This window comes from Sander vitreus, chromosome 22 (genome assembly GCF_031162955.1).
Source record: "Sander vitreus isolate 19-12246 chromosome 22, sanVit1, whole genome shotgun sequence".
NCBI classification, from domain to species: domain Eukaryota; kingdom Metazoa; phylum Chordata; class Actinopteri; order Perciformes; family Percidae; genus Sander; species Sander vitreus.
The window spans coordinates 12,028,289-12,054,292 of NC_135876.1; the positions used below are offsets into that span (position 1 = coordinate 12,028,289).

At 39.5% G+C, this 26,004-nt stretch overlaps 1 protein-coding gene across 1 annotated transcript in view; it reads left to right on the top strand.

Moving 5' to 3' along the window:
* Positions 1–26,004, top strand: part of cntnap2a (contactin associated protein 2a) — a 349,283-nt gene that overhangs the window by 194,816 nt on the left and 128,463 nt on the right. The window contains exons 9-10 of the mRNA XM_078280725.1: positions 677–938; positions 18,581–18,730. Coding sequence (XP_078136851.1) covers positions 677–938; positions 18,581–18,730 — 412 coding nt within the window. The remainder of the gene's footprint in view (positions 1–676; positions 939–18,580; positions 18,731–26,004) is intronic.

Below are 26,004 nucleotides of genomic sequence, written 5' to 3' on the forward strand. Positions count from 1 at the left end.
CATCCAGTGTATCTTCTTCAATCTCTGATGAACTGATTGAACGAATGAAGACACTAATCAAGTTTGTTAGAGCCACACCTCTAATTCTCTCTGATGACTCACACAGCCATTAATTTCTAATCTAAACGGATCTGCTCTCAAATTCAAGAAACACACACGCACGCACACACACACACACACACACACACACACACACACACACACACAGGCAGAGGCAATCAGGAATCATCTACAGTTGTTAAGCCAGCTCAATATTGTGCATTTTTTAATGATTTGATTAAGAGCACAAGGTTGAAGAAGCTGAATGGTAATTAGTGACTAAAATCCACAATAGTGTTTGTTTTCCACGCAAACATCACCAGGTTACAATACCTCTACCCTGGTTTCAAAGACAGTGTGAGCTGAAAAAAAACACATTTCTGTAATGTGTACAAGCAACATCAGTCTTTGAATCTAGCTTCAGTCAGAAGCATCTGAAGGTAAACATGAATAAATGAAGTGAATTAATACATGATTTCCTAAAGTGTTAGGGCATTTACAATATTTAAACAACTTCACAAACAAGCCCACATTTAAAAGGGATTAGCTTTGTTTTTGACTTTTCTCTTTGAAGATCAATTGATAACTTCCTATTATCTCTTGTTGTTGGTGTCTCTTTCTCTCTCTAACTTGACAGCGTAACCTGTCCTTCTCCTGTGTGGAGACCCACACCTTCCCGGTCTTTTTCAATGCCACCAGCTTCCTGCAGCTGCCGGGTCGAGCCAATCACAACACAATATCTGTGAGCTTCCAGTTTCGTACGTGGAATCCCGACGGGCTCCTCTTCTTCAGTAATCTTGACGATGGCACGCTGGAGATCTCCCTCGAGGACAGCAAGGTTGCAGTTCATATCAATGTGACGAAGGCGACCACGAACAACCGGGTAGACTTATCGTCAGGTAAGTTTGTCCACATGTGCACCCACATGAATGCACACCACACAATTTAAGAATATAATTTGTAACATTTCCACATTCAAATGTCTATGAAACTAGACCCATGTTACTGATTTTGTAGAGTTGTGTACTTACATTATCCCAAATGTTTCCAACAATGTTCAAACCAAGAGAAATCTGTTATTTTATAATGCTGCCATATCCCCTTAGCCCTCTCTAGTTGCTCTTACTTCCAGGGAAACACGGGAAGCATCAGATGATACGTCAGAGAGTGAGGAAGGAAGTCAGCGAGCGACTCTATTGTTTACTATTATTTGTATTGCTCACTCGTGATGGAGCATATATTATGTCCCCGTAAAGCGTAAACGCATCGGTGAACCAAGCGACCCAAGGGTCATTATATTATTATACAGCAGCTTTATGGGTAGTGAACTCATCTAATAAGTTAGCGATTTAACGTTCATTAGCTACTTATACTTTTGGCTATTTCAGTCAAATAAAATGACATAACATGAATAAACTTAACAAAAATTAAAACTTTCACACATTACCCCGTCTGTAAATATTATTTTCTGTCTGAGTCACATCAGATAGATTTTCATTGGCAATGGTGGTTGTTGAACAATGAAGACAAAAACTCCCATGATCCCACGCTACGATATCAGAGTCCAATTTTTGTTATTGTTTTAACTGAGAGACCCCTAGCGGGAGAAATTACAAACTGGGGGTTTAAACGAGAATCTGTTTTGTTGGAACTGCATTTATCTTCAATTATAACACTAATTAGCAATTATCACTTTATCCTCTGTTGTATTCCAAATATGTCATTGCCACAAATCTACTACAGAAATATGAAGATTTTTTGCTTCACACTGACATTTATTGCATAGGGTTTAGTGTTGGGTAAAGAGCAATATGGATGTTTGAACGACAGCTAAACTGACTTCTTGCATATCTGTATTTGGCTGGTTTGGTACAGTTAAAGACAATGCCCACATTTGGAAACTTGCTGAAGAAGTGATGCATACAGAAGGTGCATTTACTGTTAAAGGTCTGACTTAGCTCATTTACATCCTGGACTTAATTTTACCCTCTACTCATTACTGAGAGACTCATACTGTCTTTACTTTTAAAGCATTAGCACACAACTACGTTGTCCCATCAAAGCAATCATGTTTATAGTCTCAGTTGAGATATTCCTCTTGGTCTGGGTTAGATCTCCCCTCTCCACAGACTCCGTCTTGACATGCTCTTCATTTATGTGGTCTTGAGCCCAACAACATTAATGAGCAGTCCAGTGATAGAGGAGGGTTTCCAACAAATAAAACACATAAAGGATGCTTTCAAGATGTGGTTACACAATCCAATTTTTCTGCTTTCTCTGTCATGAATGATAGTCTACAGAGTAAAGAAAACAACGACACTTATTAAAGATGTTTATGACCACTGTTAGATTAAATCATGCTTAACGATGTGTATTCGAGTAGAATGCTGCCCTATTGCAAGGACAGTGTTTTAGTATTTGAGTGAAATCTTTGAAAAGTCTTCTTCTTTTCCTCTTATCCTAGCACCTCTTTTACTTTCCGTTACTCGGATTTCCTGGCTCTCTTTCTTTCATTCTCTTCCCCTCCCTCCCTTTCCTTAGACACACTCATTTATTCTGTCCACTGTTGCTTTAATAGGCCATTATGCCCAGGGGTAGGGATTATTACAGAGTTACCCTCTAGGCTAATTGGGCTTGAGCCTGCGATTACATCAGTATTACTAGAATACACAGACACACAAACACATAATTGTGAACACAAACACACGCTCCCTCCTTTGATTCTGTTATTAGTATCTCTCAGAAAAAAGCCACACTGGCTCCAATGACACAGTGGGAGCTCAGCAGACTTGTAATGAAATGCTTAGTCCCTCTTAATGGCAAATATACTGCGGAGAGACATGCAGATGTGCACACGCTAGGAAGGAGAGCGTGAGCGAGAGAAAAGAGAGGTTCTTACTGAGAATACACGCTCTTGTTTTCCTTTTGGATAGATTGCTTATCAAGCTATTTAGCGTGAGCTTATTCATACATACAGTATAATCAGGCATCTGCTGGAAGGTAAAACCGCACAGACATACTCCACTGATTTGCAGCCCCTGCAGCACCCTCCTTCTCATGCTAATGCATGAAGATTTTTTTCCACACACTGGTGCACCAACTAGTGTTGTTTTTGGCGGCTTGTTTTCATTTTAGTTTTAGTCTAGTCTTTGTGTCAAGCTGTCATTTTAGTTTTTATTAGTTTTAGTCACGTTCATACTCTTTTTAGTCTAGTCAAGTTTCAGTCGACTAAAAGTCTGAGCATTTTAGACTTAATTTAGTTAGAATTATCCATGACTATTTTAGTCTAGTTTTAGTCTACGGAAATTGATGACATTTTAGTCTAGTTTTAGTCAATGAAAATTGTATTTTAGTCTCTTTTTAGTAATGCAATTCTATTTAATCCAGTCAATATAGTATAAGTACCTAGTAGTATAGACAAAACCCAAATTTTGACCAACAAGGGATCCTTAGTACACATGGAGTCAGTCAGGTAGGAACTAAGAACCCACACACTCTCTCACACAAACAAATACACACACACACACACACACACACACACACACTAGTCACGTTTGTCCCAGTCGTTTTCAGCTCCAGTTGCTAACGTCTAAAGCTAAAGTTAAAATGAGACACATTAACCACAGCCTCATGAGTTGGCATTTCTAAAATAGAAAGTAACCTTACGTTAATGTCTTGACTTACCTCAATTTCATTATGGAATGGCTTGAGATGTCTCTTAAGGTTCGTGGTGTTTTTTCCTGTGATTCTGTGGCTGCATTTCTCCCCATCTTTTTCCACAACACATTCCGTTTTCTTTTCCACTTCTATGTAATGAAATTTTTTCAAAATGCTGTTTATTCTTTTTCTCCCAAATACGAACCCCGGCTGGCCGGCCACGGTCCCTTTCTCTGTGTCAGACTTAAGTTTGTTTGTTGTCGTTTACGCTCGTCTCACTCTCTAACACACCGCTGCATCTTCTAAATTAAATAATGCCGCGACAGGGCTTGAGGAAGTAACGTCGCCTGCGTCTGCGCAGTGCGACCCGAGTGCGATCTGATGCAGCCCTTGACGTGAGACACAGGGAACAGAAATACTGCTAAATAATAATAATAACGCAACTAAACGAGACGAAATAACGTTATAATATTTTGTCTCGTCTCGTTTTGGTCAACGAAAATGAAGAGATATTTTAGCATAGTTTTTATTTTGTAAACCACATTTAGTCTCGTTTTTATTCGTCAACAATATTGCGTTATACATTTATATATAGTCATCGTCATATGAAAAGCATTTACGTTGCGTCTCCTCTCGTTTTCGTCACATGATAAAGGTTCGTTGACGACGATATTTAGTCATAATTTTTGTTGATGAAAGCAACACTAGCACCAACCACTCAGTAGGCCTCACCAGGAGGCACATTTTGTGTCAATGATGTATTAGTCTTTGATTTTTGTCTGATCTGTTATCTGTGAAGGGAAGAGACTTCAGAGAAACCACATGATTAGGTGAACTCTCATATCACATGCACCACCTGATATTTAGCACTATGTTAATGTGATGTGAAAATAAGTGAGCCAAGTGTTTGAGAATTTTCTCACCTTTATATATTCTATCTTGTCTTATCTTTTTTTTTTGACTCTCAGTAACTCATCGTACTATTTAAAGCTTCATTAACCAATATTTTATTTTTCCTAAATTAACATCAAATCAAATGAATCAAAGGGAAGGAGTTGCGAGCACTACAGTTTTCATTAACAATGAGCACCCTTGTTTGCAGCTTTCATTTCATTTTTGATTCGATGTTTCGTACAACTTAGCAGAGAGATTGAATTTTTGTAAGTGTAATTCAGAGACAAACATCTAACATGCCCATGAGACACAGATATCTGTTTTTCTCAGGGGTTCTCAAGGCAAAAATTACAAAATAATGTTTCACACAGGTGGTGAGTAATAGGACTCCAAAAGGACGCCTATGTTGCTATGTTTGCTCTGGGTGTGTCAGTAATGCCAGACAGTTGTGTGCTAACACATTATCCAGTAAAATATATCCAGGCTCAGAGATGAGTTTGCTCGGGAGCCTTCTTATGTTTGTGGTGGGGATTAATGTGTATATATTGTAAGAGGGGGGTATTCAGCACTGGACCAAAGGGATAATTCATCAATCTTCTTTATGCATGACTGTATTATGAGCATTACTCTCAAACTACCAGCTAGTCATTTCTGAAAGGGTTTCTGCAAAACCCAAGTGAATCAGCAGGTGCAGTATAAAAAGAGAAGGTAGATGAAGGATGGGAGGTGGTGCATAAGTGCTGTATGTCTCTGATGGTGTAAAAATCACCTGAATATCTCTTCATAACCTCATTCTGTCCACGGTTGGTCCCAGGTCATTGAAATAAATGTATCTCTCTAATTGGAGACATAGTGACAGGTACAGTAGATCTCGTCTGCTACTAGGAACACACTCAAATGAACCCTCTTATGCATATACACATATTCAAAATGTGTGTGTGAGTCTACGGCTGTGGTTTTGTGTGTGTGTGTGTGTGTGTGTGTGTGTGTGTGTGTGTGTGTGTGTGTGTGTGTGTGTGTGTGTGTGTGAGAGAGAAAGCTCTAAGGCTGTTTGTGACCTGCGGAAACATGCTATTCTTTCCTTTGTAAAAACTTTGAACATTTCATCCACTTCCTCCTTTTAAGCAGAAAGACAAGGATGAAACTAAAGGCAAGATGAGGCCTAGATTAGACTGTAGGTGTCTCCTTAACGGTGTATGTGTGTGTGTGTGTGTGTGTGTGTGTGTGTGTGTGTGTGTGTGTGTGTGTGTGTGTGTGTGTGTGTGTGTGTGTGTGTGTGTGTGTGTGTGTATTAATAGATAGTACTTAGTTGTGATTCCTGCAGGGACTCTGATCTAATTTTCCCATCACTTTGATTTTACTTACTTATTATCTCTCTTCTCTTTTGCTCTCATCACTCTTTGGTAAGAATTATACAACAGCTTGGTTCGAAATGATCCAGTGAACCAAAGCCAGTGAAACATGCTGCTTCTGCACCTGATAGCTGCTGAGTGTTGGTATTTGTCTTTGAGTATGTGTTTTGAAGATGCTATCCTCTGATCACCCTCTTGAATAATTATCAAATTACTGGGCACCAGGATTGTTTCCATGGAAACAATACTCCACTGTCTCCAGTGCTTTTGCAGAGACAGAGACATCTAATTTCCTACACCAAAGTGAGGAAATATGTTTTTGTACTCCTGGTCGGTTGTCAAAGAAGACAAAAGGTGTAAGTAGTGATAGTTAATCTTGATGAATTAAATGTTAGTAGAAAACATGAATTGAATGGGATTTAGCTCCCTGCATCTCCTTGTATGCTTTTAGACTGTGACAAGTAACCAAATAACACGATAATAATAAATGCAACTAAGAATTGACACAAGGCAAATTCAGAAATGCTTGTTCCTAGAAGAAAACAAAATGTTTTTTTCCACTCCTACACATTGTAATGCGGTCATTAGTAGGGTCCAGGTCCAGAAGTAAAATATTACCAATTTCATGATTTAATTTATAACATTTCATGTTGTCATTGCTTTTTTTAATTTCCTTTCAATACTTTTACACATCTCTTCTACTGTATATCATTATGTTATGAAAGAGGTATGCTGTCCTGTTTGATACCACCAGAGAAATGTGGTCACAGGCAGCAGACACTGTTTGATTAGGGCCACCTCTAAAGCAGAAAGTTTTAGCTATATATGTTAAAACTGTGTTTGTGTGTTCCTTCATGTGTTCAACATCAGTTCCTTTAAGATTTTGTGTGTTATCAGACACACGCACAAGCTTACTTGCACAGTCCATATAGGAAGCATTAGACATTACAATAATAGAAAGGCCTGAGGCATAGATTTGAGAGGAAAAAAAAACATACTAAAGCCACCCAGGATTATGTTATATTGTTTCATTCCCCCCGAGTGTGTGTCAGCGTGCTTGTGTGCATTTGTGTTTGTGTGTGTGTGTGTGTGTGTGTGTGTGTGTGTGTGTGTGTGTGTGTGTGTGTGTGTGTGTGTGTGTGTGTGTGTGTGTGTGTGTGTGTGTGTGTGTGTGTGTGTGTGTGTGTGTGTGTGTGTGTGTGTGTGTGTGTGTTTGTTTAGGCAAGGCTTAATGTGTTCTCAGGCTTTGTGTGGTTGGAATATTGGCATCAGTGAAAATGTGCAAAGCTCTTCAAACCATCTTGAAGGACGGAATATTTAGGAGTGTAGGAGATAGGGGTGTAAATTCTTGAAAGCCAGAGGGCCTCATAAATTAGTAGTAGGTAAAATCATTTATACTGTACATACAGGATCAAAATGTAATAGAAACAGTGGAAGAGAAGAGGAGAGAAGAAAAACAATGAGAAAAGGAGAGAAAAGAGGAGCAGTAAGGATGAGAGAGGATGTGAAAAGAAAGAAAAGTAAGCGGAAAGAGGAGCAGAGTAATAATGTTGCAGAAATAATATCCACACTGGACAAGGATTTGTTGCACTGAGATATATGTGATATCCCCAACATGCTCTGAGGGAGATAAAGAACACAAATAACAAACTCATTCAGGATCAGCCATGAATAATGTTTCTTCCCCATATGATAATGTTAAAATTGTTGCATATTACTTTTTGATATCTATGTCATCAGTTTCTACTTCAGAGAATTTGAATAGGATTCACCTGGCCACTTCCCATCTACTTTAATACCCGCACCCCACCCCCCATCAGGCAGGCTCATCAGTATCTGAACCCATTATGTATTTTAGGAGTTTATGCAGTAGTGACCAGAGATACTTCTGATCTTGTCATTCCCACAAAGTGCATCTCTGCAAGTCTTTGTGCCGTTTGCTATTTATATTTCAGAATTACTGCACAGTTCAGAATGAAGTTGAGTTGAGTTATGTCTGGCTTCATTTTGTAAAAAAAAAAGTATACATACATACATACATACATACGTATGTATGTATGTATGTATGTATATATGTATATATGTATTTAGCTTTATCTAGCTCTCCCTCGTTCTTAAAATTGGATCAGTCTGATGCTACTGTCTGTGATCCATCATTGATCCCTCGTGGCAAATATAGCTGAAATCAATAGAAATGCAATACCTGCACACTTACACAGACATATATACACACACACACACACACACACACACACACACACACACACACACACACACACACACACACCGCCTCCCAGATGTATTTGCATTGAATGGAATGCATACATTAAATTCTAAATATATATTTGGTCCATCAGCCAAGCGAGGGCCTTATGAAACACACTCACAGCCTCATACACACGCCATAATCAACACACACATCAGTTTAATGAATGTTGGATGGGCAATTGGTCTTGGTTAGTTGTGAGCAGACAGTCTTCGGTGTTGGTTTGTCTTTCTGGGTCTGGGCTTTATTTTTAACTTCATAATACCACTGTTTCTCTTTGGGCCCTAACACTATGTAGTATAGATGAATCTCAAGCAATGTGCTAAATGTAAGGTAACAAATAGCTATAAATGAATAGAAAATATTTTTATATATTATAACATATTATTTGTTTTTTACTCTAATAATGAGAACCGTGATAAAAGACATCTACAAACGTATTTACCAAAGGTTCACTGAGACACTAGAGCACAGCTCCTAAACCTATCACTGTATGAATTGAGTCATTCAATGAAACATGTTAAATGCAAAGCACATCCACTGTTTTAAAGTGGAGAAAACATACACTGTGTAAAGCCAGTTCTATCATTAGCTCTATCATTTTCTCTCTATCGTGTCCTCACTCTACACAGCCACTTTGTCTCTCTGGCATTGATGTTGAGTCTTGGTGACCCTCCACCCTAGCTTGGGGCTATCTTAAAATGACAGTATATCATTTATGTCAGTATAACAAAACCTTTGGAGCAAATTTACTATTCTTCCTTTCACGACAGGAGCCACAACAGATCATGCACACTAGTTTATTTAATGAGTGATTTTAGCTTACAAGTCAACTTCTTTCTGCTTTGTATATAAATGACTTGGTCAAACTGAGATAACCAAGGCAATATTCACAAAGTATGAATGACATGTAGTGTAATAGACAACTGGATAGTGCCACAATTGTCACGTCCAGTTCCGCTCTTATTGTGTTTTCTGTTTGTTTCTTGGACTTCCTGTTTTACTTTGACATTTACTGTTTTGTCTTCATTCACTTCACTTGTCTTCCTGCCTTTGTTTGTTTCCCGCCGTTTTTGATTACCTGTCTCCACCCTAATGTGATTCACCTGTGTGTAGTTGGCTTCCCATCCCCGTGTATATATACCACCCTTGTTTCACTTGTTCCCTGCCAGATTGTTGTTACTCCTTGTGTGTCTCACTCTCCAGCGTTTCCTAGTGTTTGTTTTCCAGTGTTTCCAGGGGCCTGTTGCACAAAACCAGAATAAGGGATTAAGCCGGGATATTCAACTTATCCTGGATGAATTTAGCTTTGATTTGGTTGCACAAAAGCAGGTTGAATTAAACCCAGCTAAGTAACCATGGAGATTTATTCTTTGCAGCTAGCCTGCTCCAGAGCAGGCTAACAGCCAGGCTAAGAATAATCCTGGAGTCTGATGTCTTAAATCAGCTGCTGCTCTGATCCGAAATAAACATGTTTAACAGTTATTCCGTTGTCTTCTGAATGTGTTCTGCTTTATTTTTATTAACATGCATTACTTGTCACTATTGCACAAGTTTGATTTAAATCCTACTATTGCAGTTGTTTGGATGGTAAGAAATGGTTGCACATGCACCGGAGATAAAGTGGGACAATGCGGAGGAAATGGGCTTTTCCTCCGCTGCTCTCCCCGTGAATATGCCCCGTGCAACATGGAGAGGCGGGGGGAGGCAGGGGGATCCTCCCACACCGTGAAGCGGACTCTAAAGGAGACTTTTAGCATCAATAATGACGACAATGGCACCTGACCAAACGTTCGTATTTTACGAGATGGGAGTGAGAATGTGTTGGAATGCCACAAAGCTTCTTAATCTTTTTATTTTGGTGCCGTCACGCATCTTGGAGCTTGGGAGTGAGAAAAAAACATGAATAGGCTATATTGTTTTACAGATATGCTTACAGTGTGTATTGAAGTCATTTACTTCTTTTTCTAGTTTTTGTCCATTCATGTTTGTTCTGTATGAACATTAATTGTAGAAGGATATTTAGAATTATAGCTTACAGAGATTTGTGGATATGGTTGTAAAACATATTCTCTCATTATGAATAAGGGTTTGAAATTCAGCCTAGTCCTTAGGGTAAATTGCCCTAGGAACATGAATTCCCTCTGCTCACTTTTAAGGCAAAGTAGGCTAAATAATAAAACATTTTATTTATATAGTACTTTACAGGCTACTCAAAGACACTTTACAGTAAAACCAGCACATTTAGCACATAAAAACAGATACAGCAATAAAACCAACACAAAACAAGCATATTAAAAGCAATTGAAACTTTGTAAAAATGTGGAGTGACTAGTAGGCCCTAAGTAGATCTTTTTAAATCCTTACGCATTGTTTTGTCTGTTGGACTTTTTCTCTCTGTCTGATAACAGCCGTATTTCCCTTTTTGCATATTATATGTCTCACCTCCTCGTAATTTTCCATTAACAGCTGCTGCTCAGCGGGTTAAACATATGCCGCACGCGTCTTCTCCATTTCTGCATCATTAAATCTGTGATCGATACCGTGGTCTATTTAAGAAAGCCGTGGAGGTGCACTTATCCCAGCTATCTATACCTGGCTTGACATAGCTTCACCTTCTCATCCTGGCTCGGCAAACGTGCAACCGATTAAGCCGCAATGAGCGGACCACACTAAGTCAAGCTGCGCTTTTTCAGTTATCCTGGATTTCTTCATTCTACTTTTGTGCAACAGGCCCCTGATCTTGTGTTTGTATTTTCGACCACGTCTTCAGCCTGTTGGATTTGTACCGTTGCCTGGATTGTTTATATTCAAATAAACAAACTTACGTTCTACTCCGAGTTGAGTTGAGCATTTGAGTCTGACATTGTACCCGTGACAACAATCCTCAGGGCCTTGGTGAAGTTAAAATTATACCTGAAAGTCACAAAGGGAACAGCAGGAAACCACTAAAGGTGTTAAAGGTATCTGTATTATCATTAAGCCCACTGGTTGGAGGAAGATGCAAATAGACCACACCTCCCTTTAGCGCCTGAAGAATTAATGCATTTGATATGAAAGTATGACCATTAGCTTACTCAGAATTATGCTAAATTCTCTCACTATTATGGTATAAATTCACTCCCAACCACTCTCCGTTCTTGTTGAAGGCAGTGAATCTAAAATAGTAATATCCGCTGACGGGTGCTGTGAAGATACCTGCAACCAGAGAATCAGAGAGGTCAGCTTCGTCTGTCCCTCAGACAATATCAAGATGCTGATATATACCTGTATTTAAGTTGTAAGCCCCGCCAATATTTGTGAAAACTCTTTTGTAGACGAGTGTTGTTTCGGTATTGAATGGTCCAACCTTTACTGAATGGGTCAAACCATTACATTACATTACATGTCATTTAGCTGACGCTTTTATCCAAAGCGACTTACAATTAAGTGCTTTCAACCCTGAATGTTCAAACTCCAGACAACAAGTAGTAAGTGCAAGTACACTAGCTTTAAATAAGAAAAGCTACAAAGAGCCATATGAAAGTGCAGGTTCAAGATTTTTATTTAATTTTTTTTATTTTTTTTATTTATGTTTATCCGAGGTGTAATCAGAAGAGATGTGTTTTTAACCTTCTGCGGAAGATGCATAGGCTTTCGGCCGTCCTGATGTCAATAGGGAGCTCATTCCACCATTTAGGAGCCAGGACGGCAAACGGTTGGGATTTCGTTGAGTGATTAGTTGTCCCTCGCTGTGAGGGGGCAGCAAGCAGGTTGGCTGGTGCAGAGTGAAGTGGGTATAGGGTTTGACCATGTCCTGGATGTATGCTGGTGCTGATCCGTTCGTGGCCCTGTATGCAAGTACTAGTGTCTTGAAGCGGATGCGGGCAGCAACTGGTAATCAGTGAAGACAGCGGAGGAGCGGTGTAGTGTGAGAGAACTTGGGGAGTTTGAAGACAAGTCGAGCTGCTGCGTTCTGAATGAGCTGCAGGGGCCAGATGGCACATGCAGGCAGGCCAATCAGGAGGGAGTTGCAGTATTCTAGACGTGAGATGACTAGAGCCTGAACCAGAACCTGAGCCGCTTTCTGCATTAGAAGGGGACGTATCCTTCTGATGTTATGCAGCATGTATCTACACGATTGGGTAGTTGCAGCAATGTTGGCAGTGAAGGAGAGTTGGTCGTCAAGTGTCACACCCAGGTTTCTAGCAGTCTGGGTGGGGACTACCACAGAGTTGTCAATTGTTACAGTCAGGTCCTGGGTAGGAGAGCCCTTCCCTGGAAGGAAAAGGAGCTCAGTCTTGTCAAGGTTGAGTTTCAGATGGTGTGTGGACATCCAAGAAGAAATGTCAGTCAAACCAGCAGAGAAAGCTACCTTCGGAGTGTCTGTAAACGCGGAATGGAAACATTTAAAAAAGGGACATGAATTTGACGCCATTTTTTTTTTTTTTAATATAGCAACAACAGAAGATATAAACAAATTGTTAGTTTCAAGGGAAAGCCATAAAAGTCAGTTTTATATTTAGAATGTGATAGTTTTAAACTAGGCTGTCTCTGTGTGCTTTCCATCTCATCCAATTTGTTCCTGGTGAGCTGTAGTTTAGTCTCATCCAGCTCTTCCCTGAGAGCTTTCACCTCTTTCTTCTGCTCCTGCCCTTCCCTCTCACTGGTTGTCTCTCTGGACACCAGTGCTGCCAGTTCTGCTGCTTGTACTAGAAGCAAGAAAGGCAATCATTTCTTAACTGCTCTTTCAAGATTTTTCTGCAATTACCAATTCTGTGATTTTGGTAATTGCATACCAGAAATCAGTCTCTCTGCCTCCTCCACTTTTTTCTTCTGGAGCTGCTGTTGAGTCTGTCACTTCCAGCTCCGCTGTAATCGCTGTTACCTTGTTTTCAGTGGCTGTCAGTCTGGAGCTCATCTCTAAAAGAGCACGGAGGCTGAGGATTAAGATCTTTTAGGTGACGCTGTCTGAACTAAAATTGAAATTGCTGCAGTGCAGTTACATGTATGGATGATGATTTTGAACATGATTTAAACAATCGCTTCCTAAGTGATTATATATCTGCAGACATTTTTCTGACCAAATGATGATGTGAGAAAATAATTTGCAGATTATTAGTCATTGTTTGTTTGTTGTCGATATACTACCTCCGTTCTCTTTCTCGAGAGCCACTTTGTCTCTCTGGGTTTGCAGTTCAGCCTTGGTATTTGTCAGTTCCACCTTTTGCTCCTCCACCATGTATCTCAGAGCTCTCAGCTCATCCCAGATATCCCTCTCAGTCTCACCACTCGTCTGTAAGCCTGGATCAGCTCCTTCGCTTTCTCCTTGAGCTGATGTCCCAGACAGACATAGAACAGACAGAACCCCTCATTGTAAACCTCACCCCTCCAGAAATACCTCGAAGAAATTAAGTGGAATCAGATTTTTTTCAGGGTACAGATACTCCCAAATGACTCCCACTAACGTGGTCGAAGAGAAGTCTTTCTTATTATTTATATTCTTCAGAGTTGGCACAAGAAGGCCGTCCCTGACCATATTTAGGAAGGTGAGCTGATGCAATGGTCACAGCTGATGTGACCAATGATTTCTCTTTGTCTTTTTTTTCAAGATTTTCCATATGCTGACACAGAAGAAAATTACTTAAATGAACCTGCAAATATTGGACATAAGTAGTGCTTTTCTCATAAACATCATCACTTGTCTTGTTTATGCAGATGTAATATGTAATATATGTTAACTGCCATTATAGGAAGCACTGGTTTATTGCCTCCTTTTCAGAATTTTAGAGTTGATAAGGTCATTAAATGCAATTTTAATTTAATTTGCTGACTCATGCTGACAAAATTGTGGTAATAATAATAATAGTAATGATGCACACTACTTACCTAAATAATAGTTTTGTCTGTTGCTTTAGTTCACTCCGATAATGAGAACCGTGATGAAAGCCAAACCAAACCGTGACATAGATGTCATTTAAAGTGGAGAAAACATACACTGTGTAAAGCCAGCTCTATCATTTGCTCTAACCTTTTCTCTCTATCGTGTTCTCACTCTACACCTCAGCCACTTTGTCTCTCTGGCATTGATGCTGAGTCTTGCTGACAGTCAGCTCCACCCTCTATTCTATTACCATGTTTCTCCACTCCCTTTAGCTCAGCCCAGATGTCAGGGATGGCGGTGCTGGTCTGCCCACTTTTCTGTTTGTGCATGGGCTCGAACCCTTTATGCTTTACTAGACTTTTTTTGACACTTTGGACCTGAGCCCATTCCTCAGTCTGCCACAATGGCAACAGTAAAAGTAACGTAAGTGAGTAATGGAAAACTTCTGATACTCAAGAAGGTCTCTCAAAGACCCAATCTGTAGAGTGGTGGAGCCCCAGCAGCTGCTGTTGGTGTCATCCAGTTTGCCTTCAGCTAAAGTTTAAGCATTTTATCTACAAGGTCAGGCATTTGGCTGGATTTCCTCTGTTACTGTGATAAACTATCTTTAGATTTTACTGTTGGTACACTTGGGACTTTACTGTGTGAAGAATGTCATGTGTTGAAGTCATATCTGCTGTCACTATTGTAGCAGGGGCAATGAACACCATCTGTCAACACTGAATGTGCATCTGTGTGTTTTTGAATGTGTGCAGTACACACACATTTTAAGTGGCAGTTTTAAAAAACAAAACACAAAATTTTCAATGCACAAACATCCAATTGATGTGCCAATGTGATATGTTTCAGTTCAATTTGTTGCTTTTATCATTACAAACAATTTCATTAATTTAGGTTGATGAAGTGAGAAGGGTGCGTTCACTCAGTGTGTTCAAGGGCAGCAGCGCTGTCTGTTGTCGCTGTCCATTCACCTGCCATTTTTATTATATAACACTTTCAATATACCTAAACGCTTCAACACAGGTGTTACATTTTGTTCGTAATAAATATTTATTTATTTAGTCTAGAAGACCACTTTGACCAAAAAGGGCAAAGGGGCTGTGGCGTGAGCTACTCATAACCTCAACAACTTGATTAAAACGAAACAAACATTAACTTTACTTTTACTTTACAGTTTCACCTCAAACTCTGGTTCCTTTAGATTTAGAACACTTGGCCTGTTGTGATATTCAATTACTGTACCTGGTGTATCGAAAATTACAAGAGACGCTTTTAAACAGAGAAATTCTCTATTATAATATCATTGTATTGCACTGAGACTAGCATATCGTAATGTAGCGTAGCACACCTGGTATTTTAGTTTTGAATAAATGGAGCAACAAAACCTTTGAAGCAAAATGATCATTCTTCCTTTCATGACAGAAGCCAGAACAGTATAGCTTGATGATGATCATGACCATTATTTTATTAAATGAGTTATTGTAGCTTATAAATCAAATTCTTTCTGCTTTGTATATACATCGGGTGCTGTGAAGATACCTGCAACCAGAGAATCAGAGAGGTCAGCTTCGTCTGTCCCTTAGACAATATCCAGATGCTAATACATACCTGTATTTGAGTTGTAAGCCCCGCCGATATTTGGGAAGACTCTTTTGTAAATGAGTGTTGTTTCAGTATTGAATGGTCCAACTTTTCCTCAAGGAGTCAAACCAGCAGAGAAAGCCACCTTCGGAGTGTCTGTAAACACAGAATGGAAACATTTAAAAAAGGGACATAAGTAATGTTTTTCATATAAACATCACTTGTTTATGCAGGTGGTCAGTAGCTGCACCATCACCTTTAACATGTGTGGATTAGCTCTGCTGACATAAATAATGAATGGTACTTTATTAGATGACAAAAATAGCCTTGGATGGAATTTTGAACAAAACAGTTTTATGTGTCCTTAAAAAGTTGTTTTCCTTAATGAAAGGCACAAGTTAGAAGTGCCAAAATGTCATGAGAATATCTAGGTCAAATGTTATTTTAAAATTCTAAAATTATATAATTACAGTGGGTCCACATTTCATTTTTTATTATGTGAAATCATTTTCAACCTTTCAGTTGTTTTAATAGGTTATTTATTTAGTAGGACAGACTTTTTCTCTTTCAAATGAGTATTTAAAGTGAGAATGTGAGATGACGTGAGTGAACCCACAGTTCAATCTTTTTCATTTTTATTTAATTCAAAACAAAAACCGAGCAAAATGACCAGTCAGCCTTCTACCTTGTTATCAGGCATATGAATGACAACTTCAAAAGAAGCCATTAAACAGTCTTATCTAGTCAAGTCAGAACAATTATCTTCCTCCTTCTCCAAGTCTCCTTCATTATCTGTGCTCTTTTTATCTGGGACAGACAGCTGTCATGTTTGTGTGATTTGAGCCTATGTGTTTGGTGTGTGTGACACAAAAGAGAGAGAGCGTGCACCACGTATTTCTGTAAGTTTTTTGTGTGTCTGTGCAGCAGGGAATGTGAAGATTCAATAACACTGCTATCACTGATAAGCTCATCATTCAAAGCTATTGCAGGCAATGTAAAACAGATGAGGGACACAATGTTACACAGTATCTATTTTCCATTACATTCAAGAGGTTATAGAGATGACGGGATGGAGCAGAGGGCTTGATAGTGATTAAATCAAACCAATATACAGTTAGAAATTGATGATTGCCAGTAAAGGAGCACATCAAGGTCTCTTTCTACCAGAGCTGGCTTTTTTTTTTTTATGTCTTTCAGACTAAGCAGAGGCCATCTTCCATAATTTTTTGCCTTTATTACTTTTCAGTTCATGACTTCTTAAGCACAACAACAATGCAATGTTAAACTGTACACACTATAAACATTGTTTATTCCCTGACAGCCCTAGTGGAAATTTGTTTGTACTGTTGCATGTGTGGGTTAGTGCATATTTAACCAGCCTTGACCTGGACAAGACTGCAGCGGTCACACCCCTCAGCAGGTGGCCATCTTGGCTCTTAGTTTCTTTGGTCACTGTCATGATCTCACACACACGCATTCACATAGTCACCCCGCTGATGCAGATTAATTAGTGTAGACTCCCCACTGACCTGAAAGCAAGGGTCTCCAAGTGCATTCTGGGAAGAAATAAACAATGTGAAAGTGTGCCTTTTAGATGGTGAAGACAGATTAAAACTGCCACAAACGTAACCAAACAGAAGCTTGCGCACTCTCTTACACACATGCTACATGCGTATTGACTTGCATGCAGATCCAGTAACTGCACTCTGCTGAAATTGATTTGCACATGACCGTACCTTGAACTTCACTACAGTGTCCTCACTATCGATGTATTATAGTCTGTGAAGCAGTGAGTGGATCCACTTTGAAAAAGACGGACAATGCTGCAGCAGATGGCCACAAGAGGAGTGGAGAAAAAAGACAGAAAGAAAAAGAGGGAAGAAGTGAAATGCAGAAATATAGGAAAGGAAATAAAGACAGAGCGACGGAAGACAGAATCAGGGACAGAGAGGGAGGCAGGGAGGGAAGGGTGAATAGAGATTGGTGTCAGTAAGAGGTGATGTATAGAGGAGAAGGTGATGAGAGTGAGCTGGCTTCTCTCTCGGCTCCAGTAGTAATGTCCCTTTCCAAAACATCACTCATATTTAATGGAGCACAGCTACAAGGGAAGAGAGAGAAAAAGAGAGCACAAAACCCACATGCACGAACACACACCCACACACACTACATTGAAATATGCAGACAACGCAGCACATTACAGACTTGTACACACTTGCACAGAGTGCTCAAAGCTTGCATGCACAGATAGAGAACACACGCACACATGCACTCTGATACTCAGACGTAAACAGGGTTCTCTGAGAGTTAATGGAGTTGAGACACAGGTGCCTTGAGACTGGAAGCTGCACTCAGCTTGGAGAGGGGGAGAGAGAAAGACGGAGAGAGAGAACAAAAGAGAAGCGAGGAAGAATCGGGGAGCATTGGCATACATATGAGAACACGTGTAGAAGTGAGACAAAAATGTGGTAGAGGCAGGAAGATGATTCTCTGCTGAGCATGTCTTAACTGTGTCTGAACCACATATTCGCCAGGCAGCTGAGACAGGGGCAGAAGACAGAAGAAACACAGGGCTGCAAATTGCTGTATGACAAAGTAGAATGTAAACAGAGAGAGAGAGCCACACATCACAGACTGAAATTGTATTTTAGTTTCACCACCCACGCACCTCTCACCCATGATGAGTCACCCAGTCATCTTTTCCATAAATCCCAGTCAGGTCCTTTACAATTGTCCTATAACACGGTTAACTTTGTCCTAAAAGTAACCAGTCCTTACTGTGGACCCGTTTGCAAATGAATGAAAGAATGTGGTGATGCATTTTTGTTATGTTAGACTTTGATCCAGGTTTTTTTGTACAATTTACACTCGCACAAAGATACTTTTGGAGTGTGTGTTTTCTGAAGACGTTTCTATCTTTGCCCCCTCCAGGTTCAGGCCTTAACGACGGCCAATGGCACGCAATACATTTGGTCGCCAAGGAGAACTTTGCCATGTTGACAATAGATGGCGAGGAGGCGTCTGCTGTGCGCTCCACCTCACCTCTCACCATCACCACGGGAGGAACCTATCACTTGGGAGGTAAGGGTCACCCCAACACTATCGCCACAGATCTGACAAAAACATCGCGCCCCTCACTTCTACATTTATAGTCATCCCATCACATTCCTCTTCAGTGCCCATCTAGGAGGCAAGGGAGGCATCAGAGTACAAGATGTTCATTACACTTACAGCGCCAACATGTTCTGAACATCCAGGTTGTGTGTCAGTCGATCCTGACTACTTGTGTCTTAAATTCTACGGACTATTGTCATGTTCAGTTTGTGGTTGCTTTGTTGTCTTTAACAAATATTACTTTTTGTGTTTAACTGCATAGTCTCCTAATGCTTGTTTAATTATAATGAGCCCAGGACACAGAAACCTATTCAAACGCATGTTTATTAATCTGCTTTTACTTTGGAGTATTTTATTTTGGTTAGTTTGTGCATAATATTTTTTTAAAGAAATGTGTCGGTGTTAGTCAACTGTGAAACAGGGCTCAGTGAAACTTATTATATGAACTGTACCAACAGAAGTCTTTGCAGGCTAAATATGTCTATAAATCATTTATACCGCTAGAAATCTATATCCCAGTGGCCAGAGTTCAGGAAGTTTCTCACTTAGCAAGAGCACAGACACAACTAGATCACCACATACACAACCATACAGAGGGCAACACACACCAACTCACATACACATGGAGCAGCCACAATCTGTCTGAATTTGGAAGATGCCAGGTTAATGATGCCAGACACTGCTGTCTGTCTGTTGGAAGATGGTCCGTATCTAAGTGTGCACGTGTGACTTTGTATGTGTGTGTATGTGTGTTAGCTGTGTGGGCACCTGTATGAAATTACAGTAACTGAGAGAGATAGTCTGGGCTCTGATAGCTCTGTCAGGCCTCTCTCCCTCTCTCTATTGGAGTACAATCTCATACATCAATCACGATCATTTCCCCTGGCCAGTCAATAAGGATCAGAGCACCTCACATACAGATTCTTTTATTCTGTTGTCCATCTTAATTTACTCTTCACTGCTGTTGAGTGAATCCCCCTTGAGCCCATGATGACTCTGTACTTTATATTTGTGAATCTAAGCTTGTGTGGCCTTGATATGCTAATTGCATTCCACTCAGGAAGCATCAAATACCTGCTACAATTTTTTTAAAGGATTTTTTAACTCTTACTTTTTGAAAGTGTTTTTTTGGATTCTTTAATCCGGGCTGTTGCAGAGTCATTTAGTGTTACCACTTTATCTTTCTTTCTCTCAATTTTCCTTTCTTTTCTGGTTTATCTCTCCTCTACTCTCGCTCCTCTTTTGATCCAATTGGTGATTTATTGATTTTGGTAAGCTGAGTTGGGAATCAATAGTGTCTGAGAGGAGAGAATCTCTGTAATGTCTTTACCCCCTGAAGAGTGCAGAGGAGTAAGACGGAGAGAGTGAGAGAACGGAAGAGGGAAACTGAAGAGAAGACGAAAGATAAGGAAGAAGAGAAAGTAGAGACAGGGGATGAGACGAAGAGAAGATTTTTGTAGACAAATTTAAAAGATAGCCGGCTAATGAGTGTCTTGAGAAGGAAAAATGTGAAAGTGAAAGCTATGTCCTAAAGAGTTGGGAGGCTGACAGAAAGGGTGACAATGAGACCTAAAATCCCAGATGCAGTACCTGCACGTCATCAGAGGAAACACAGGGCTCCAAACACACCTTCATCATGTTTTCATATACACGCAGGTAGATACAAACAATACACTGTACAGTATGTGCGATATACATAACATCTTTCTCTTACTGAGAACAAAATCTTGCACGTGGCCTTCACTTGTGTATTAATGTGTGGGTTGAATTGGTAGCCACTGTGTAAAAATGTTTACAGAGTTTGAAGGCTGCAGAACTGCTGATCATTACTAAAGGAGTCAGGAGGAGTACAACGAGATATTTAGGCCACCGATTCACAGGATAGTGGAAAAGTATTTGGAAGACATTTTTGGACTTGAGGTTTCTTTTTCATGTGTGTACCTGTTGCAGGTTGTTTTCAACTCCAGGAATTATTTTATTTGATATTAGTCTGATCAATCCTCCAATTTCATGACCCGGTTTTATTTTATTTTACTAAATCCCTGGCCTCCTCATTATCCAACTTTTATGTTATATATATATATATATATATATATATATATATATATATATATATATATATATATATATATATATATATATATATATATATTCTTTTAATCGTTCGAAATAAAGATTTCATTCATTCTGAATATGTGTGTATGAGGGTTAGTGTGAGCGGGCATGTCTGTGAACTTGTATGAACAGAGTGTGTGGGTGTTTTTGACCACATGCTCTGAATCTCCCAAGCGCACATGAATACAGAAACCCACTTAACTTCAACTCAGGCAGAATATCTAGAACATTTATTCAGAACTCTCCACCTCATCACACTCAAGGGCTAATTTCTACCCCAGCACAAAGGTAAGTGAATTATATAGGAAGTGTACAAAAGATAGTTTGGCCTTTGGCTTGCCCTCAATTACTCTCTCCGATCGTTCAGCTTGATGAGTCAGAGAGGCCAAGCACATCAAGCTGTCCTAAATCTCCCTAACAATATTCCATCAGCACTTTCTATGTAACTGTTCTGTCAGTGTGCATTAATTAGCAGACACCCTTCAGTATCATGAACAATCCTTGTTCTTTTATAAACAGGCTGCAGATCATTGCTGAGAGTCATTTGTGTATTTATCCAGGTAGCCATCTGCTTCAAATCTCATGGCTTTAAGGCATCAATCTGCTGTGCGTTCATTGGCAACAGTTGTTAATCAGTGACCACAGTTTCAACCAGACTCTGTAAACAAAGTATTACTGCTACTACCACTTACTGTGAGTGTTTTAAAATGATTTTGTTCCATCTTGTTTTAGGTTAACCTCTCTTTGTCTAATTGTGATTTATGTAGTTAACATATTATAGTGTTTGCTCTGCATGTAAAATACATTTTGAAAATGGGAACTGCTGGTAAGCTAGATCCAACGTAGCAGGCCCATATATAATACAACTATGGAGTAAGTGCCACTGTAGAAGCCTTGCTTTGATGTCAGAGGAAAGAGGGTTTGACTATCTGTCTGTTTCTATTTTCTTCATTTTATATTTCTTCCCGACTACGGCTTAATGTTTATTAGGCATGCCCAATTACCACATTAAACCAAATTAGGACTTATCAGTATTATATTATACAGATTGACTGGCACACATATGCAGGGATGTACATACATTATGGGCACACTAAAGTCTAAGGCACAGTGTTTTACTTGACATTAAAGTATAATATGATTAAAGTGAGACAGGATCATTGCACCTGGGTAACGGCTAATTTTCCTTTTCGGCATTTAAACAAACACTGTGCACACACACACACACACACACACACACACACACACACACACACACACACACACACACACACACACACAAAGGTTTGTTGACAAGAAGGCATTATGTGAAATAATTACCAGTCTATGTTTAATCACATAGAAAGTGAGTGTGCATGTTGGTGATCTTACCTTTAAAAGTGGACAGAATATCACCAGATGATTACTTCTAGTGGCCTCCACGCCAAATAGTTGGTCTCCATTAAAGGTGACAGATGGAAAACTGTTAGCCAGAGGCTGATAAAGTTCTCTCACTTCCTACAGTAGCTCAAAGAATAACATAAATAAATAAGAGCAAGCCATACTGTTTGTTTGTCCTACCAGTGATGGTTATGTCTGAGTTGAGACATTTTTGCAACAGAAATACCACACAGTACTTAGACTACTGGTCCCCTCCATACAGCAGTTGATCTTTACTTTAGGGCATAAATATTCATTTTAATTAAGCAAACACGACAAAGATCCTTAATGCTTTTAGACAACATTAATATTAATACCATTGCAGTGTTATGCGAAGACAAGCATGCTGACATAAAAATAGTTGCTAATTAATGCTTTAATTAACTTAATAAATCACCTAATTTGCATAAGTGGTTATGTTTAATGTATTTTGATGACTATGATGGGACATTACGCAGCTCAAGTACCATTCCCAAAGAGTTGAAAGGCTAAATTATTCAGCCAATACGTTTTCCTCTCTACTTTTCTTCCTTATTTCTTTCAACCTTTCGTGCAATGTTTATGCCAGTTAATATAATAATTGTATTGTAATTCCTGAAAACATGCTTTATTCAAAACAGATGCAGTAAGACTTCACTCTGACACATGCAGTTGCTCTTGTTTTTCAAACACTGCCATGACGTGTTCCTTGAGAACAGTTTTTCTTAGGGTTCAGTGGCATTACAGTAACCAGCCAAGAATGGTACTTTAGATATAATTGCCTGCTTTTTCTGATTCTGTGGCACTAAAATTCACATGGCACTGCCTTACCCAAGGTTACAGAGTTACAGGATATTATACTTGATGTCAGAGGAAGGAAAATGCTTGGCTCTGAGCCTCTGTCACATCCTCAACTATGCCCTCTTCCTTAATTCTGTTCTTTTCCTTCTCTGTTTTTTTTCTCCGTTTTTCCTCGCTTTCCAATTTCTTTCGTTCTCTCCAATTTCTCAGTTTATCTTCTCTTCGTTTTTGGCCCTCATCCTCTCCTCTTTTCTCTCATCCCTCTTATCCTCTTTAACCGGGTCGGCCCCTTCCTTTGCCTCCCCTCGTCTCCTCACATCTCCACCCCTCTATCCTTCAAGCGTCTGCTTTTAGAAGCAGCCTCCTGAACCCAAAGCCTATTTTACGGGGAGTAGTTTCTCACTCCTGACGCTGCGCTTAAAGAAATTAGTAAGTGACTGACACGAGACATCCGCAAATTGAATTTCTCAAGAGGGAAGACACACGGACACTCACACAAACACACACATGCACATACACAAGGCCATAAAGTCATGCTCTTTTCTCTGCACGAACAGGGGCCAAATGGATATACTAATGAGAGAGTAGTCAATTATGGGGCGTTCCACCCTGAAGCATGCTGGTGTTTGATAACTGTGGGGGGAAAAGAGCATTCTGTGTTCCCTTTATTAGTTTTGTAATCTTCACTTCCTAACCAATTTTATAACTCTACTGAATTGTTCCAAACTGGGTAACAGCATTTCTTAGCTCATTGCATCCTTGTCACCATTTTGCAAATGTCATGTTTTCTCCCACATTTGTTTTATTGGTATGAATAAATACTTGTTTTACTTTGCTTTTTCATTACAATCTGCAGTGTTGCAAAACCTTTTTGACCTTTTTTAAAAAAAAAGTGTTATGATGCTGCTTACTCTTCAGGTGTATTATTTAGTCTCTCTGAAATGTTTCACTTAGCTGTAGAAAAAAAATCTTTTTAATACCGTTTAGTGTGAATTAATACTCACAGCATGTGTTTTAGAAGCTTGTACATACTGTCACCTCTTTATCTTAAAGCGTGTGATGTATTAGACATATGCCTCTTACCACTTTAATTAAAGAGCAGCCTGTGCTGTCTGTATCATAGACTGGAAAAATAGTGGACGTAGCAGCAGTGACATCACCCGTTGGTTTGTGGACGTTCTGAAGCCTGCAGTTTGGCAATTTGGCCATCGCCATCTTGGATTTTTGAAACCGGAAGAGGGTGGAGCTGGGGAGGATGACGTGGCCAAGCCAGTGTTGCTTATGGTTGCAATGGCGCTGCGCAAAGCTAAATGCTTACCTCACTATAGACTTCTATAAAACTGACTTATTTTTGCAACCAGTGGAGTCGCCCCCTGCTGGAAATTAGATACAATGCAGGTGTAAGGCACTTCCACATTGGCTTCCCTTTTCAGACCCGGAAGCTTCGTCCATTATTTTTACAGTCTATGATATGGTCTGTACATGTACATCGTGCACTTTTGTGTACGTGCATGAAGTGCACATCTACCATGGTGGGTACCATGTCCTTGAATTGTGAGCAGTAGTGTTTGACACGCATGCATGTTATCTTTGAAGGTCCTCTATATGGGGCTCTAAGTATGTGTTGCAGTGTTTTACAGTTTGTTTTTTACAGTTAAGGGAAATAGCTCAGGAAGAAATAGCAGCAGGTGTTTAATAGATAAGCACAATTTCCTGGTGTGAATTTGGGAGAATCTCCATATTGTTTTTGGCAACTGTTGTTGCAGCCTCAGAATATTAATATATATATATATATATATATATATATATATATATATATATATATATATATATATATATATATATATATATATATATATATATATATTAGGACTGTCAAACGATACATTTTTTTAATCGCGATTAATCGCTGAATTTCTATAGTTAATCGCGATTAATTGCATATTTTATCACATGATTAAAATTCTATTATTTTGCATTTCAGAACAGTTTTTAAGTACATATTAACAATCGAAAGCAATGTTTACCAGTGTATCTTGATTGGGAATCAAATGAATGCAAAGAAAGTTACTTTATGAACTTGATTGTAAGATTTATAACTATTTATTTACTTTAAACAAAAGAAAAATGTGTCATTATTTGCATAATTCTTCCAAGTACCTAACTAAAAAACGAAAAATCCCTATCCTTACCAGAGTCAATATAGTGTTTAGTAACTCCTAAATAATGTTGATTACTCACTGACGTCCAGTGATCACCGGTTAATGAGACAGCGTTTGCAGCACCTTGCAGCAGTTCCAGTGTGGCTGCTTTCTCCGTGTCATACAAGCTGTGCGTAGGGCTGCTGTCCCCCTCGACGGCAATGAGACGGGTCAGAAAATGCTAACCATAGTACGTCTTTAAGACCCGAGTCATCTACGATGCTGACAGGTCTGCAGTTAGTTGCCACCCATTTCGCAAGAGCTGTAGTAATTTTTTGGGATTTGGTTTCATCTACAGGTCGGCAAGTAGCACTCTCCAAAATAGTGCTTTGCCTGAGTGGGTAGCATGCTAGCGGCTAGCATCAACGTTAACTGTATTACTATGCTTAGCTTGTAGGTGGTAGCTCAAGTTTGACGTGCTTCGGTGATATTTTAATTCGGCTTTACACAATGTGCATATGGCTTTCGACGTCTACTGAGCCGTCCGGGAGTTTTGGAAAATAAAAAGCGCCATTCAAAGTTGTGTTGCTGCTGTCTTTCTCCATCATGCCTGCAGCCTGCAGCAGGAGGAAGTTTGGCAGCTTGATGATAAGTAAAGGTGCTGCAAAGGGTCAAAATAGTAGCCTGTTAGGCACGACGCAAAGCCGAGTGAAGTGTAAAAAAATTTATAATAGCTGGCATGCGATTAATGCGATTAAAAAAAATTTATTTTATCTTTTTTTTTTT